General features: G+C 38.2%; 1 protein-coding gene across 4 annotated transcripts in view; it reads left to right on the top strand.

Moving 5' to 3' along the window:
* The window catches only part of KIF13A (kinesin family member 13A), a 198,636-nt gene that overhangs the window by 137,947 nt on the left and 47,113 nt on the right, over positions 1–13,576 (top strand). For all 4 annotated transcript variants that reach the window (XM_039523229.1, XM_039523227.1, XM_039523230.1 and 1 more), the window contains exons 13-17: positions 809–943; positions 5,839–5,969; positions 7,682–7,768; positions 7,875–8,041; positions 10,873–11,083. In XM_039523229.1, coding sequence (XP_039379163.1) covers positions 809–943; positions 5,839–5,969; positions 7,682–7,768; positions 7,875–8,041; positions 10,873–11,083 — 731 coding nt within the window. The remainder of the gene's footprint in view (positions 1–808; positions 944–5,838; positions 5,970–7,681; positions 7,769–7,874; positions 8,042–10,872; positions 11,084–13,576) is intronic.

Raw genomic sequence — 13,576 nt, 5'->3', positions numbered from 1 at the left:
AATTCAATTCAGAATGTGTCTACATAAGGGTTTACTGCAGTTTAAAGGATCCACTTTTAATTCACACCTTTAGCTAATTTGGATTAATTTTTCTGAGTGTCCCTTTGTAGACAACCCTAACTTTGATTAGAAATTACAGAATTTTTAGATTCTGATTTATTTGCCATCATTTATGCTATTTGTTCTTTGTGGCTTGGAGAGTGAATGAGTCAGTTACACTTTCAAGTTCTCATGCATCAGCAGTATGTTTTGATGTTTGAGTTGCAACTACTACAAAATAACATTTAGATCCAAACAAAAACACTTTTGCTGAATTACTTACAAAATTGTAGCTTTTAAAAAACAAAATAAAACTCTGAGCCCAAGCTCCTTTATGGCATGCCCCTAAACCTGAAATCATAGCTGCTAGTATGCTTATCTTTCTAGTATTTGCATGTAATGTGACAAATTTGCAATTGACATGATGAGTCCGAACCTGATTCTGCAACCCATATGGTGCATAGTAGTTACTCACGTGAGCAGTCCCACTGAAGTTGGTAGGACTGCTTGCCTAAGTAAGTGCTTTTCAAAGTGAGTGAACATTAAAGGAGTAGGTCATGGTGCATAACATTACAGTCTAAAGAAGAACACAGGGTATGATCTTTGTCTATTTTAGTTAATCCTTTTACTGTAACTTAGGTGATAATACTTTTAGTAGCAGTGTCCTGTGTGTAGATTGGTATTCAGCTTTACTCCTTGCTTTCATTTAATTATTTTATTGTCTCAGAAAACTATAATATGTGAGATCAACCTTTTTATGTGTTTGTAGGAGAGGCAAAGGCAGCTAGAAAGTATGGGAATTTCCCTAGAGTCCTCTGGTATCAAGGTTGGGGATGACAAGTGTTACCTGGTTAATCTGAATGCAGACCCTGCACTCAATGAACTTTTGGTTTATTATTTAAAGGTAAGAATGCAAACAGGACATTGACATATTTAACAAATCATACTGAAGACCAATCTTGTTTTGAATTTCTGAAAGAATTTGGAATTTAGAGTGACGGGCTCATAGGATTGCTTACAGCAATGTAGAGTTGTCCTGATTTTCCCCCTCAATTGCGTAGACTTATATTTTCCCTGGCACTTTAGCTCCATTGACTTCAATGGGCTAACTCCTGATTCACGATGGTGAGACAGGAGAACCAGGCTTAGTGTGTGCAAGCAGGGGCGGCTCCAGGCACCAGCAAGTCAAGCACGTGCCTGGGGCGGCAAGCCACAGGGGGCGCTCTGCCGGTCGCCGCGAGGGCGGCAGGCAGGTTGCCTTCAGCAGCATGCCTGCGGAGGGTCCTCTGGTCCCACGGCTTCGGCGGACCTCCCACAGGCGTGCCGCTGAATCCGCGGGACCAGGGACCTCCCGCAGGCAAGCCGCCGAAGGCAGCCTGCCTGCCGTGCTTAGGGCGGCAAAATACCTAGAGCCGCCCCTGTGTGCAAGTGTTATGTAAACTCCTGTGTTGCAGCCCCAGTTTTTCCAACTGAAGGCTAGATGTGACTCCCCTCTGGACTCCATCAGCACTGCTCCCAAGAGGTTGATGTGAGGCACTCCTGCACAGCACTTGCAATTCCTTCCTACCCATGAAGTGAGACTTGGATTCCAGAGATCAAATTTGGAAACTACCATCTGTCTAGCCCTGCAGTGTTTGATTTCTATACCATATTAGCATGGGCTGGTTCTAAGAAACAATTCAAGTATTCTAAACAAATGGTTCCATAATTCATTCAATGACTCTATCAGATATCTTCAGTTGATGAGTAAAAAGGTTTTAGGGTTATTTTTGTTTTCAATGTCTGATACCGCATATGTGATCAGAGAGCCAAGCTGGGATCCTTTCCTTATGCATTTTAACCTGTAATAAAGTTTTTGCAGGCCAAACTAAACTCCCAGTAACACCTGTGCAACTCCATTGTCTTCAGTAGATTTGCACAATGTAACTGATTTAAACTTGGGGCTGGATTCCATCACCCTCACTCATGCTGTGTAGTACTGTACTTCCTAAATTGTCCCATTGATTCTAATGGGAGTACTCATGAAGTAATGCACTACCCAGTATGTGTAAGGGTGGTAGAATCTGTCCCTTAGTAAGCAATTCTGTTGATGCTAAAGAAGAAATAGGATCTAGCTTGCTTTCTTTTAGCTAAGTTGGCTAACAGGCGCAAAAGACAGTAAAAACGTACTTTTGCTCTCTAAAGTGAGCAGATATCATTCTGAACACACACAGGGAGTAAATCTGGTTTTTTTAAACTTAATTTTCAGTTTCTGATTACAGAAAAACGTGTAGTCATACAGCTCTTAATATCCTTATATCAATTAAAATATTACATCATGATAAACATTTAAAATACAGAAAGCCAGTCTAGTCAGTATGAAAGGGCCATTTTTGGTAATCACTCTTAAGAGTAAAAACACACTTTAAATGTAACATAATAAAGATGTTAAACATCAGAGTAATACATTTTTCCTAACTTTTTTCTTCATGACATTAACTTCTGTCCATTCTGGTTACTGGAGATGCTCTTTATTTCAATGTGAAACAGTGTCAGTGCAAATCTTCTAATATATCAATATATGTAGGAAATGTTCTGACACTACAAGCACCCTCCCAAGTAAATGACAGAGAAAGCACTGTTCATTATAATACTTAGCTCTCACATAGCCCTTTTGTCAGTATATCTCAGAATGCTTTACAAAAGAGATCACTATCATTATCTGCATAATAGTCTGTTTCTATTTTAGATAAATGTTTAATGATAGGGAGCTTTTTATTGTACTATTTAAAAATAAGGAAATCATAGATATAAATACACTGAAATGTTTCACACTTTTAATATTATTTTTTGTGAGCTGTGCAATGAGACTTGGAATTACAGTGTCTCCGTAGGGAAGATGCAGAGGGCTTATCTGTGTTAGAAGTGTTTGAGTATGGATGTAATACCTGTGGGGAGTTGGTAGAGAAACCAGCCATGCACAAGCTTACAGAATGTTCTGGGGAGTGGACTAGACCAGTGTTTCTCAATGACTGGTCCATGAGATCTCCCTTACGCAGTTTAGGAAGACTGCAAGCCAGTTCCTACTATCAAACAGGTTGAGAAACTCTGGACTAGACTCTCCACAAGGTTCTTTCCAGCCCTAGCTTTATCCATGGAGCTCCCATTGACATCAGCTGTGTAGTTAGGTGTTGGCATGTTGCTCCAGAAATGTAACCCTCTTCTTTGAGTAGTGTCTGTATTGGTGCTCCACTTTAGGTGTGTGTACACCCCATGTGCCTTGAATTGGAGACTTTTTGTAGCAGTGCCTATTAAGCTCACGCGTGTGCTCTACATGTCCTTGTGCCCTGCACCGAGGATATAGAGAGCTGGGTGGGTAAACCACCCTCAGTATATTCTCAGCTGCCTCAGCCTGAGACAGAGCATTTAATGTGCCCTCTTATATTGCTCAAAGCTTGTTCCTGCATCTAGTTATCTTTTTTCTTTCTTTCTTTATTTTTTTCTTATACCTGGTCCATTTTGTAGAGGAGTTTGTTTATAATCCCTTCCCTTCCAGGAGTTTTTACTTTCAAGTTCCCAGTTGGCCTGGAGTAAACCAGTATCTCCAGACTTCAAATGTTGCCTCGCTTGCCAGGAAGCTCTCCCAATCAGTGGTGGGCATTCTTGGTTTATCTATTGCTTGGGGAAAATGCATATCCCTCAGAAGGATAGCATCTGCTCAGCATTTAAAAGCAGAGCTAGGAAGAATTGGGAGATAAAACTTAAGTTCTTAATGATGGAAGATTCTCTCTGTCCAGCCTCAGATCCAGGCCAGGAGACCACCCTGGCCATCTGCCTCTGAGTGAGCTTAGCCCTGTCAATGTCTGCACATTTGCCCAGACCTGCAAAATATAACCATACAAATTATTCTAAGTTTGCCACCTTTATTGAGCACCTTCTGGCAGAACATCATGAATAATTCCAATCCATTATTAGTGAGGGTCAGCTGCTAGCTAGGACCTCGTTGCAAGCAATGAGACAGTTGACGCAGCAGCTTGTTCTATTTCTACAGCAGTGGTCATGTTTTGAACATCCAGGCTCTAACTGTCTGGGTTCCAGAGAAAGGTCTAAAATGCAGTAGAATATCTCCCCTACGAGCAATTAAAACTCTTTGCTGAATCCACCAATGAATGCTTCCACAACCTAAAGGATTCCAGGGTCACCTTGTGATTCCTTGAAATGTATATACTTGCAAGCAAACAAAAGTTTAGCAGATTTCAAACGGCACAGAGATCGTGTCCTATTGAATTTTCAGGATTTCAGAGCTCAGAAAGAAGCTGAGGTTGCGAAGACAGAGCCTGCCTACTTGGTCTGCATTTACAACTCAATTATCTTCCTCAAAGTGGCAGTTCTAACAGATTGGTTTAGGGTTCGGAACAACCTCACATCATCTAGCTGCAACCACACCATTCTACCTGCCTCCTCCCACTTTGGAGTTTCTCCACCATTTTCATTCTGCATAGCAGAAGATTACATCATGGGTGTTGAGGTTCTAAGATCAGGTTACTCCATCCATTTAACTTCCCTTTCTTGTCCCTTTTCAGGAACTTCTCTCATGAGCAGTTCTGATATGGGAGATAGATTCCCTTCTATGCAGCCATAGAACCAGTTCCAGCTCAACACGGGAAGAGATTTTAGTCCAAGTATTTTATGGTCCCAAAAAAGTACAGGGGCTGGGGACCGATTGTAGATTTAAGACTCTAAAACAACTTTGTGACAACACAAAAATTCAAGGTGGTGATTCTTGCACCTATAATTCCGTAGTTGGAGCCATAGGATTCATTTTCGGTCCTTGGCTTTCAGGATACATATTTTTCATGTAATGATTCATCCTTCTCACAAGAGATTCCTTCAGGTTTCTGGTTGGTCAAGATCACTTCCAATATCGAGTGCTTCCTTTTGGCCTTTTTTTTGCCTCAAGGGTAATATTGAAAGTATTGTCAGTTATCGCCGCTTATCTTCAACTAGGAATAATTGTTGTTCCATACCTCAATGATTGGCTGCTCAAGGACTGGTCTTAAAACAAGGTTCTCTCTGCCACAAAGACAGCAATGTCCTGGTTCCTTAGACTAGGTTTTCAGCGCAACATTGAGAAATCCACTTTAAGCCCTGTGCAAATAATATAATTCAAAGGGGCCTCCTTAGATGCAGTATCAGTCAAAGCTTACCTTCCCATGAACAGGTTCATGACATTAACAAACCTCATTTCAAAAATTCAAGTCAGTCCACAGACTTTTTTTTATGGAAGGGGCCCCCGAAATTGCTTTGCCCCAGCCCCCCTGAATCCTCTGGGCAGCCCTGCATTTGGGTCAGATTCTAAGAGACAAAAGCTATGGAACTGAGTTGACTAATACAGTATGCTTACCTCAGTTCTAGTGTGCCCAAGTTTTGCAGCCCATGTTGTCCTTTCTTATGGACTATGTGACACAGCTGCTTTTCCTTACTATGTGCAGTAATGCATAGATACCACAGAGACTTGTGAACATTTTAAATGAGAGTTAATTTGCTTCTGTGGTGTTTTATGATTTATATAACAAAACTACTAGGATGAAATGCTGCATAGAAGAATTGGTTAGTTGCCTCTTTCAGTTTTACTTCTGTCAGACCAGCATCATTTTTTGCTGTGTGGAAGTCCTCAGCATAGGATTTCAGAGTGTTTGTTATGCATTTTCCATTCTTGTTTTGTTAATATTTTTGTTGTAAGTTGTATCTGATAAGTTATATAAAGGGAAGCAATTTGCTTGATTTTCACTGATGTTTTATTAATAACCTATGAACCAGGACCACACCAGGGTTGGTGCAGATACCTCTCAGGACATACAGCTCTTTGGTATAGGTATCCAACCAGAGCACTGTGAGATTGACATTGCATTAGATGGGGAAGTTTCTCTCACACCAAAAGAAAATGCAAGGTAAGGAAGTTCAGCACACTTGCCCAAAAGGTGCGTGCATTTTTATTTTACTATGTCATAAATACTGTGTGCTCTGCTCAATAGCCAGCTTCAATTCAGGTGATGTCAACAGAAACTTAAGACACAATGGACCTCCATGCCAAAGAGGAAGTTTCCATGCTGGTTCTGGATAAACCATAATGAAGGAGGTCTTGGGAACAAGATCATTGTTTACATAGATTCTGTGGAATAGGCAGGATGATAGAGATGTGCAGCTGCTGCTATTCTAACCTCTGGGATGGAATAGCAGCCTGTCGGTTGGATGGATGAATTGTACCCCTGTGAATTCACTCTCTTAGGCTTCATGAGAATAGATAAATTTCTTCTGAAGGCCTCAATTATAATAATACCCAGTAAATGTATGAATCCAGACTCTTTTCCCTCTTGTTTCTCTTTCAGAGTTATAGGAACATTCCATTTATAGGGATTGTTTCTTCTTTGCTAGCATTTAAAGCTGTTCAACCTTGTAACATCACTTATGGCATGTGCAATAATTTCACACAAATACACTGCCTGTGATCTTACTGTGTAATTAATTTCACAGATATAGGTATTATATGGTAAACAAAAGATTGAGGGATAATCTATTTTTCCAAACCCTATCTTCTCTGTGCATTTTATAAAGTGAATCTTAGCATGTATATCACAGTGCTACCGACTAATAATGTAAATTACAAAATTCCAGCTAGATGGTATTCAGACTTATGGTGATAGAGTTACAGTACAAGGAGTTAGGAGTTTTGACTGGCAAGAACAGAGGAGCATGTCAGTGGAAAATCATATAACAATGTTTTGTTTGTGACTGATCTGAAATGCTTAAGTAGTTGTTTCTGGGATGTTTATATCAGCATGAACTTTGTTATCAGAGTTACAAATTTAAACAGAATGGATTATTTCATATCTGACACGGAAGATATTTGTGAAACTGAATTCAGAACTCTGAATCTGAAGAGACAGTATTGCATTTAATCTAGGGCATTACATTTTAGAGGGAAATACTATTTGATTTCTTTTTCTATTTTGAGCCACAGAAGCAAGAACCAAACAATTCCATCTCACTTTTTTATGAATAAAGCTTAAATATAGATGACCCTATATACAAATGCTGTTTTCCAAAATGTCTCAAAAAATAGAAAGTTTTGACTAATAGAAGCCCAGTTTATCAAAAGAATGAAATTCAGTGACATAAGGGATAGGTATAAATAAATTATATAATATCTATGGTATGTGTTAGCAATATTTACCATCCGTTAGACTAACCTGTTCCTTAGAGGTTTCCTTAGAAATAGCAAAATAACCATGCATAAGCTTTTTCTAATAGGGTTTAAATGTAACTAGGTTCACAGACTGTTTATAATGAACAGTCTGTGACCCAGTTTCTGGAATGTGCATGCAGCTTTTTTTAATCACCAGCTATGAAACTAAAATGGAAGCCCTCTCCCCCTACTGTTTATAGTGCAGAGGTGCAACAGCAGCAGTTTTTCAAAGGCAGTGGGAATTGATCTTTCATTAGCAACTTTCACATTTACACTTTAATAAGAATTTTGTTCGTCTGTGTGTGTTGTATTACATATGATATTGCATAGGTGTGGAAAATAGACTAGATGAACTTGTAGGTATTTTCCATATATCATTTCTGTTATCTCACCAAAGTGGTCTTATTGTTCTTTTAGATCTTGTGTAAATGGCACACTGGTATGTACTGCCACTCAGCTGTGGCATGGAGATAGAATCCTATGGGGAAACAACCACTTTTTTAGGTAATTTTATATTCCTTGATTTCCTTCCACTCACACACTTATTTGCTTACCTATTTTCACTCTTGTTGTTTTTAAAATCTTAAGTCACTTTTAAATTTTTAAATAGAATAAATCTGCCAAAGAGGAAGCGACGTGATTGGTTGAAAGACTTTGAAAAAGAAACCGTGTTAGCAGAACATGATTTGGATGCAACTAGTGAAGCTTCTTCAGAACCAGATTACAACTATGAATTTGCACAAATGGAAGTTATAATGAAAACACTGAATAGTAATGGTAAGAGAATTGCCATATCAAGTGATGCACAAAGATTGTTTGGGTCCAATTTAAAAAAATCTTCTCAGATATATGAATTTAGGAGTTGCTGGAGCATTTCCGTTATCCATCTAGTCCAGTATCCTCTCTGATAGAGGCCAATATTGAATGCTTCAGAGGAGGATGCAAGAAATGCAGTCCTGGATAATTATAGAATAAACTGCCCACAGGTGGAATTTCTTCCAGACCCCATCAATCAATGGTTAGCTCATCTTGGTTTTTATTGTTTCCACATTATTGTCCTATGTATTGTAACTGTGAATGATGATCATATAAATGTCTAATCCTTTTCTAAAACCTGCTAAACTCTTGACCACAATTACTTATGAAAGTGAAAGTATGCTATAAATTTAACTTTGAAGTGTATTTTATGGCTATTTCATCCTTTCTTTTCCATCACATGCTGTTGATGTGATACCATAACATTGTTAACAAGACAGTAGCAAAACCAGAACAGGCATTTTGGCAAAATAATCAGCCAGCATGCTTTGACAGTTGTTAAGCTCACAGTATTTTATATAATCCTCACTTATTAAAATCTGTTAAAGGATGTCTCATGCAGAAGAATCTCAATTTTTAGTGTTTAGCAAATTAGAACTGCTTGTATTGAAATGTAAAAACTCATATGCTACTTAATCCACTTTCTGCAGATATTGGAAATGTTACTTGAAATGAGAAAACTGTTGGCTTCCTGGATGTTACAAAGAATATTTTTCATACTGTGGTTTGTTCATGTAACAACTTTTAATGTGATCTGTAGTAGCAGATGTCTGGGAATATCGTTCATTCGATCTTGTTGGGGAACTCAGTTTCTGGCATCAGTTAAATAATAGTCTGAGTAATTTAGCAAACCCTTGTCTCAGTGATTCATCTTTAGAATTATTTCCTGTACTTCCAAACACAGTAGCATCTTTTCATTTCTGCCATGCTTGTCCATTATCTTCTGCATAATGTTTAATTTCTCAGTCATTCTTCTGTATAATTATGGTTTCAAAATATTTTAGAGATGATGCTATAAAAACTTGCAGATGTGAAGATAATTCTGCTTGTATTATGCAAGTATTTAATATGAGTATTATAGACAGGCAAATAAATAATTCAGCATATATGCTTCTATCAAAAGTCCATTCAAGCCATAATCCATTTTGCTCCAAAATGTATCTGGAAGTTAAAAATAACTAATCATTCTTATGCCAATACAAATTCTAGCTACTTGTGAATAGAGTCTACTACTTGTGACAATTTAAGACATGTAGCGTATCATTTAATGTCTTGTGAAATGTTTAATATTTACATTTACGAGGTTTTACTTTGTATTTCATAACTGCTATAATGGTGGTATCCCCTACAATACGTCTGTGTGCAAAGCATGAGTTCTTTTCTTCGAACGACAGTGATACGATTAAAATAGTAACTTGCAGTAGTTTTCAGTTTTTCCAAAGATATGTTGAGAAGACATATATCCTAAATTAATACTTTTAATGATGCTAAAAATGATGCAGATAAACAAATTCAAACTATTATTATAGCAGATCACAGGCAGCCCTCACCACTGTTCTGTTCAGATGAGAAATTGGGTTTTATAAAGAACTTTTCCTAGTTCTTAGAGTATAGTAAAGTTACATTACAAATAGTGGGCCAAATTGTCCTCAATTAAATATATGAGGCTTTGCAGAATCTGTCCCACTAGTTTAAAAATTAATTGAATTGTGAGCAGTTGCCAAATGTGAAACTCTTGCCCCATTTATCTGTAAAGACATCAGAACTATTTTTTTTTAACCAAAAGTTGAGTATTGACGAGTATTGACAAGCATCTCTTTGCCTGACCAACACCTTGCAGAGTCTACCATACAGAGCCTCTATTTAACATGGCACCTTTAATAATGGCACGTCTCTCCATGCGGCAGCAGTATTGTATATGGGACCGTAACAGGACTTGATATTTGGAGCAAAGGCAGGACCACTAGCATCTAAGGGCTGCAGGGATGTGAACTGCACCACACAATAGTGTGCTGTGACTATGTTAATGCAAACTATGTATCTTGCAGTTCGTGTTCACAGAATTTACATGTGGTGTTTACAGCACAGCAAGCTAATCTATTGCTCAATAAAATGTTGACTTTCACCTTTTTTTAGTTACTACATTTAAGTCTTCAAAACTGAAATCAACCCAGAGTTTATTTGTACATTAGTGTTAATGTACGTATGAGACAGATTTAAAATAGACAATATGTGGCAAGGTTAATTTATTTTAGAAGTTTATTCTCTTCCAGAACCACAAAGAAGTTCTAGGAAACGCACACAATCTATAACTTGCTTTTAAAAAGGAAAAAAATGTTTCTTTTTTTTCAGTGGTTGTTACTAACTGAAGTAGATAATTTGGTTATTTGCTTCAGTTTTCTTGCACCACCCTGCAGCTAATAAAGAGAAAGTGAAGTTATCCTTTCCCTTCTTTCCTTGTCCTACTTTATTGCTCTTACTAATTCATCCCTTTCTCTATCCTCCCTTCTTCCTCCACCTCGGGGTCCATAATATATTTTAAAACAACATCAAAAAATAATAATGGAACTAAATGTTTGTCAGTGATCACTCATATCACTTTCTCTATACGCTGTATTCCTTTCCTTTTGTATATTTATTTTGACTTTTGGATTGTAAGTTCTTTGGGGCAATGACTGCCTTAATCTTTGCTTTTGGAAAGTACCTGGCAATTTTTGAATGCTACTGAAATATAAATATTATGATAGCAATTGAATTCAAGTGTTGTGTTCGCTCATTTCTTCTTTTTCTAGACCCAGTCCAAAATGTGGTGCAGGTCTTGGAGAAGCAGTACTTGGAAGAGAAGCGGAGTGCTCTTGAGGAGCAGAGGTTGATGTATGAGCGTGAGCTCGAGCAGCTCAGGCAGCAGCTTTCTCCAGAAAGGCAGCATCAGCACGGCAGTGACAGGCTCTCATATACAGCTCAGACTGCCCAGCAAAAAGTAAACATCTGGACGGAAGAGAGGTGAGAATACTGGAATTAAAACAAAAATGAATGAGAAATACAAAGGAGAAGGCTTAGGGGATAGAAGGACAAGGTGATCTGTCTTTCTGGAAACAATCAACATTTTGGCTCATTGTAAAACTGCAGTATCAGACTTCTCTTCAACTCAGTTAAATCTCACTTTTATTTCATTTAGAGCTAGATTCTGACCTCTACGGCAGTGTGGGGCTTCCCATTGGTTTGATTTGATATCTCACATTCACCTTTGAGAGCAGAATTTTGCCCTGCGTGGTGTGGTGACTTTTATTTTTCTCCCAATGAACAATTCATAGAGCAATTCAGATGCTATGTAAGTGTTAAATTCATACAGTTTTAACACTCCCTGCATGTATTGCTGACAGATTACTTGAGGGAGGGAGGGAAGGGACAAATATGTAAGATCAAGCTTTGTCAGATATTACTGTGCCATCAGTGTACCCAACACTGTGAAAACACAGTCCATGCCCCACGAATCTAACAATGTGTATCAAGCACAGACAAAATTCAGAAATACAGGACATGCGCAAAAAATTAAAGGTTTACTCTCATGTTGTACAAACTTTTAAAAATAAGTAAATCTATTTTTAGAACACTGTTGTTGAAGGCCTCACACAAAATGTGCATTTTGAGGAATGATTTTGAGTAGAGGTAGGTTGTTTAGTGTGCAGGGAAAACACAGGAGTTCCAATCATAAGGGATGGTGTGGAAAAACACAGACAAAGCATGGGTGAAAGATTCACAAGGGACTTTTACGAGGGAGAGTTGAAAGTAGAGCTTAAGAAGTCGGAGAAGGAGTAGTAGGAGGGATGTATATTGAAGATGACAGAAGCTTGTTGATGTAGGAGGTGAGAGGAAGCTATTGGACTCACAGAAGGAAGTGATCTGGTCAGAGCAGAGGGAGAGGAATAAGATTTTCAGCAGCTGCATTTTGTTGTAAACAAAGTAATATTCTGTTCTTGGTTCTATGATTCGTCCAACAGAAGGAGTGACTAAATGGACTACTAGTTTTTTGTCCAGCTCTGTTTTCTGTTAATGTTTATTTGCATTGTACAACAGAGACTTCATTGTTCACGCATCTCTTTTTTTTTTTTTTTTTTTTTTAATAAATGGTGACTTTGAGCACTCCTTTCTATCTTGGTGTATTTCCACTTCCTCCATAAAAATTCAATGTAAAACAAAAGTCTAAACAGAGTAAGCCAAAATCGTCTTGCCTCATTCAGATCCAGAATGTAGGAAACAGAAAATAGAATCAAGATCTAGCCCTGTAAAGCCATGCATTTTGTGTTAGTTTTTGTGCAAGCCTTGCTTTCAGCATTCACAAATTCTGTCAAACTGGGCTTGAAAAAAATCTGTTTGTCTATGCACCAGTGATGACTAGAAAGATTTCACAGGCAAGGAGGGAAAACTATAGTATTTCAGTTTTAATTAAAAATTGTTTCTAGCTCTTAGAGATGTAAAGAGATTCATCCTAATGTGAACTGAAAGCAAAATGATGCAGTCTCATCTTCCTGAGTCTGCAGACAAAACTGTAGTACTTTTATAGCTTCTTGCAGCTTTGCCAAGTAGCAGGTTGAAATGAATAGGCCTCTGGTTGGATTTACTGTTGCTCTTCATAACTGCCTTGTGATCAGTAGTAAAGCTGTCAAAAAATCACATAATTGATACGTTACCACTGCCTGGGAAAGGCTGTGAGCAGCAGCATAGGTAAGAACTGGAGTCATGACAAGGGAAGGCCACTCACAAAGTCTGTGGGGAATTTCTAGTGTTAATTAGGCAGTGAAGGCAGGGTAGTATTTTGAGGGGGAAGAAAGCATCTACTGAGCACGTGATGGGAAGTATGGAAAACATATTTCATATTCTAGGGCACGACACCCTCTGTTCAGGTTGAAGGGCAAGGTGTAGCAGACCTTAGTGACTGGACTTGCATGGAATGTGGCTGTTGTGTATTATAGTGGCACCTTCCAAGTGCCACTATAGTTAAGGGTTAGCTGCTGTTTGTTTTAAAACCAATGTTTTTGAAGACTCAATATCTAGATGGATATTTGCTTTTGTTTATATCCAAATGGAACTTGGCATACACACTTTGTATAGTAAAAATACAAAAATCCCATCTGAAACTTATATTGTTCGCTTCAGTTTCTGTAGTGTGTTTTTGTGGTGCTGCCCTAAGTGTGTAGTTGTGGGAATACAAAGAAAACAAGAATTAAAATATACAAAAAATAATGAAAACTCTCTAAACTAATACTTGGCTGAGGTAACAGCCCTACCTAGCTACGCTATGCTTGTCACCCATTCCTTCCCCAAAAGCCTGAGGAAAAGAGATTGGCTTTGTTGCATTCCCAGAAAGTTGTTAAATTCAGGCTCTACTTGGACCAAGAAAGGGAGCCAAGGACTTCTCTTGGAAAGAGTCTTGTCATCAACCTCCCTCCCTTTTTAAATTATTAACCTGTTAGCTTGAGTACATCTACTGATCTC

This window comes from Mauremys reevesii, linkage group 2, assembly GCF_016161935.1.
Source record: "Mauremys reevesii isolate NIE-2019 linkage group 2, ASM1616193v1, whole genome shotgun sequence".
Taxonomy (NCBI): Eukaryota; Metazoa; Chordata; order Testudines; family Geoemydidae; genus Mauremys; species Mauremys reevesii.
The sequence above is the reverse complement of the archived record's forward strand: the minus strand, read 5'-3'. Positions and strand labels throughout refer to the sequence as shown.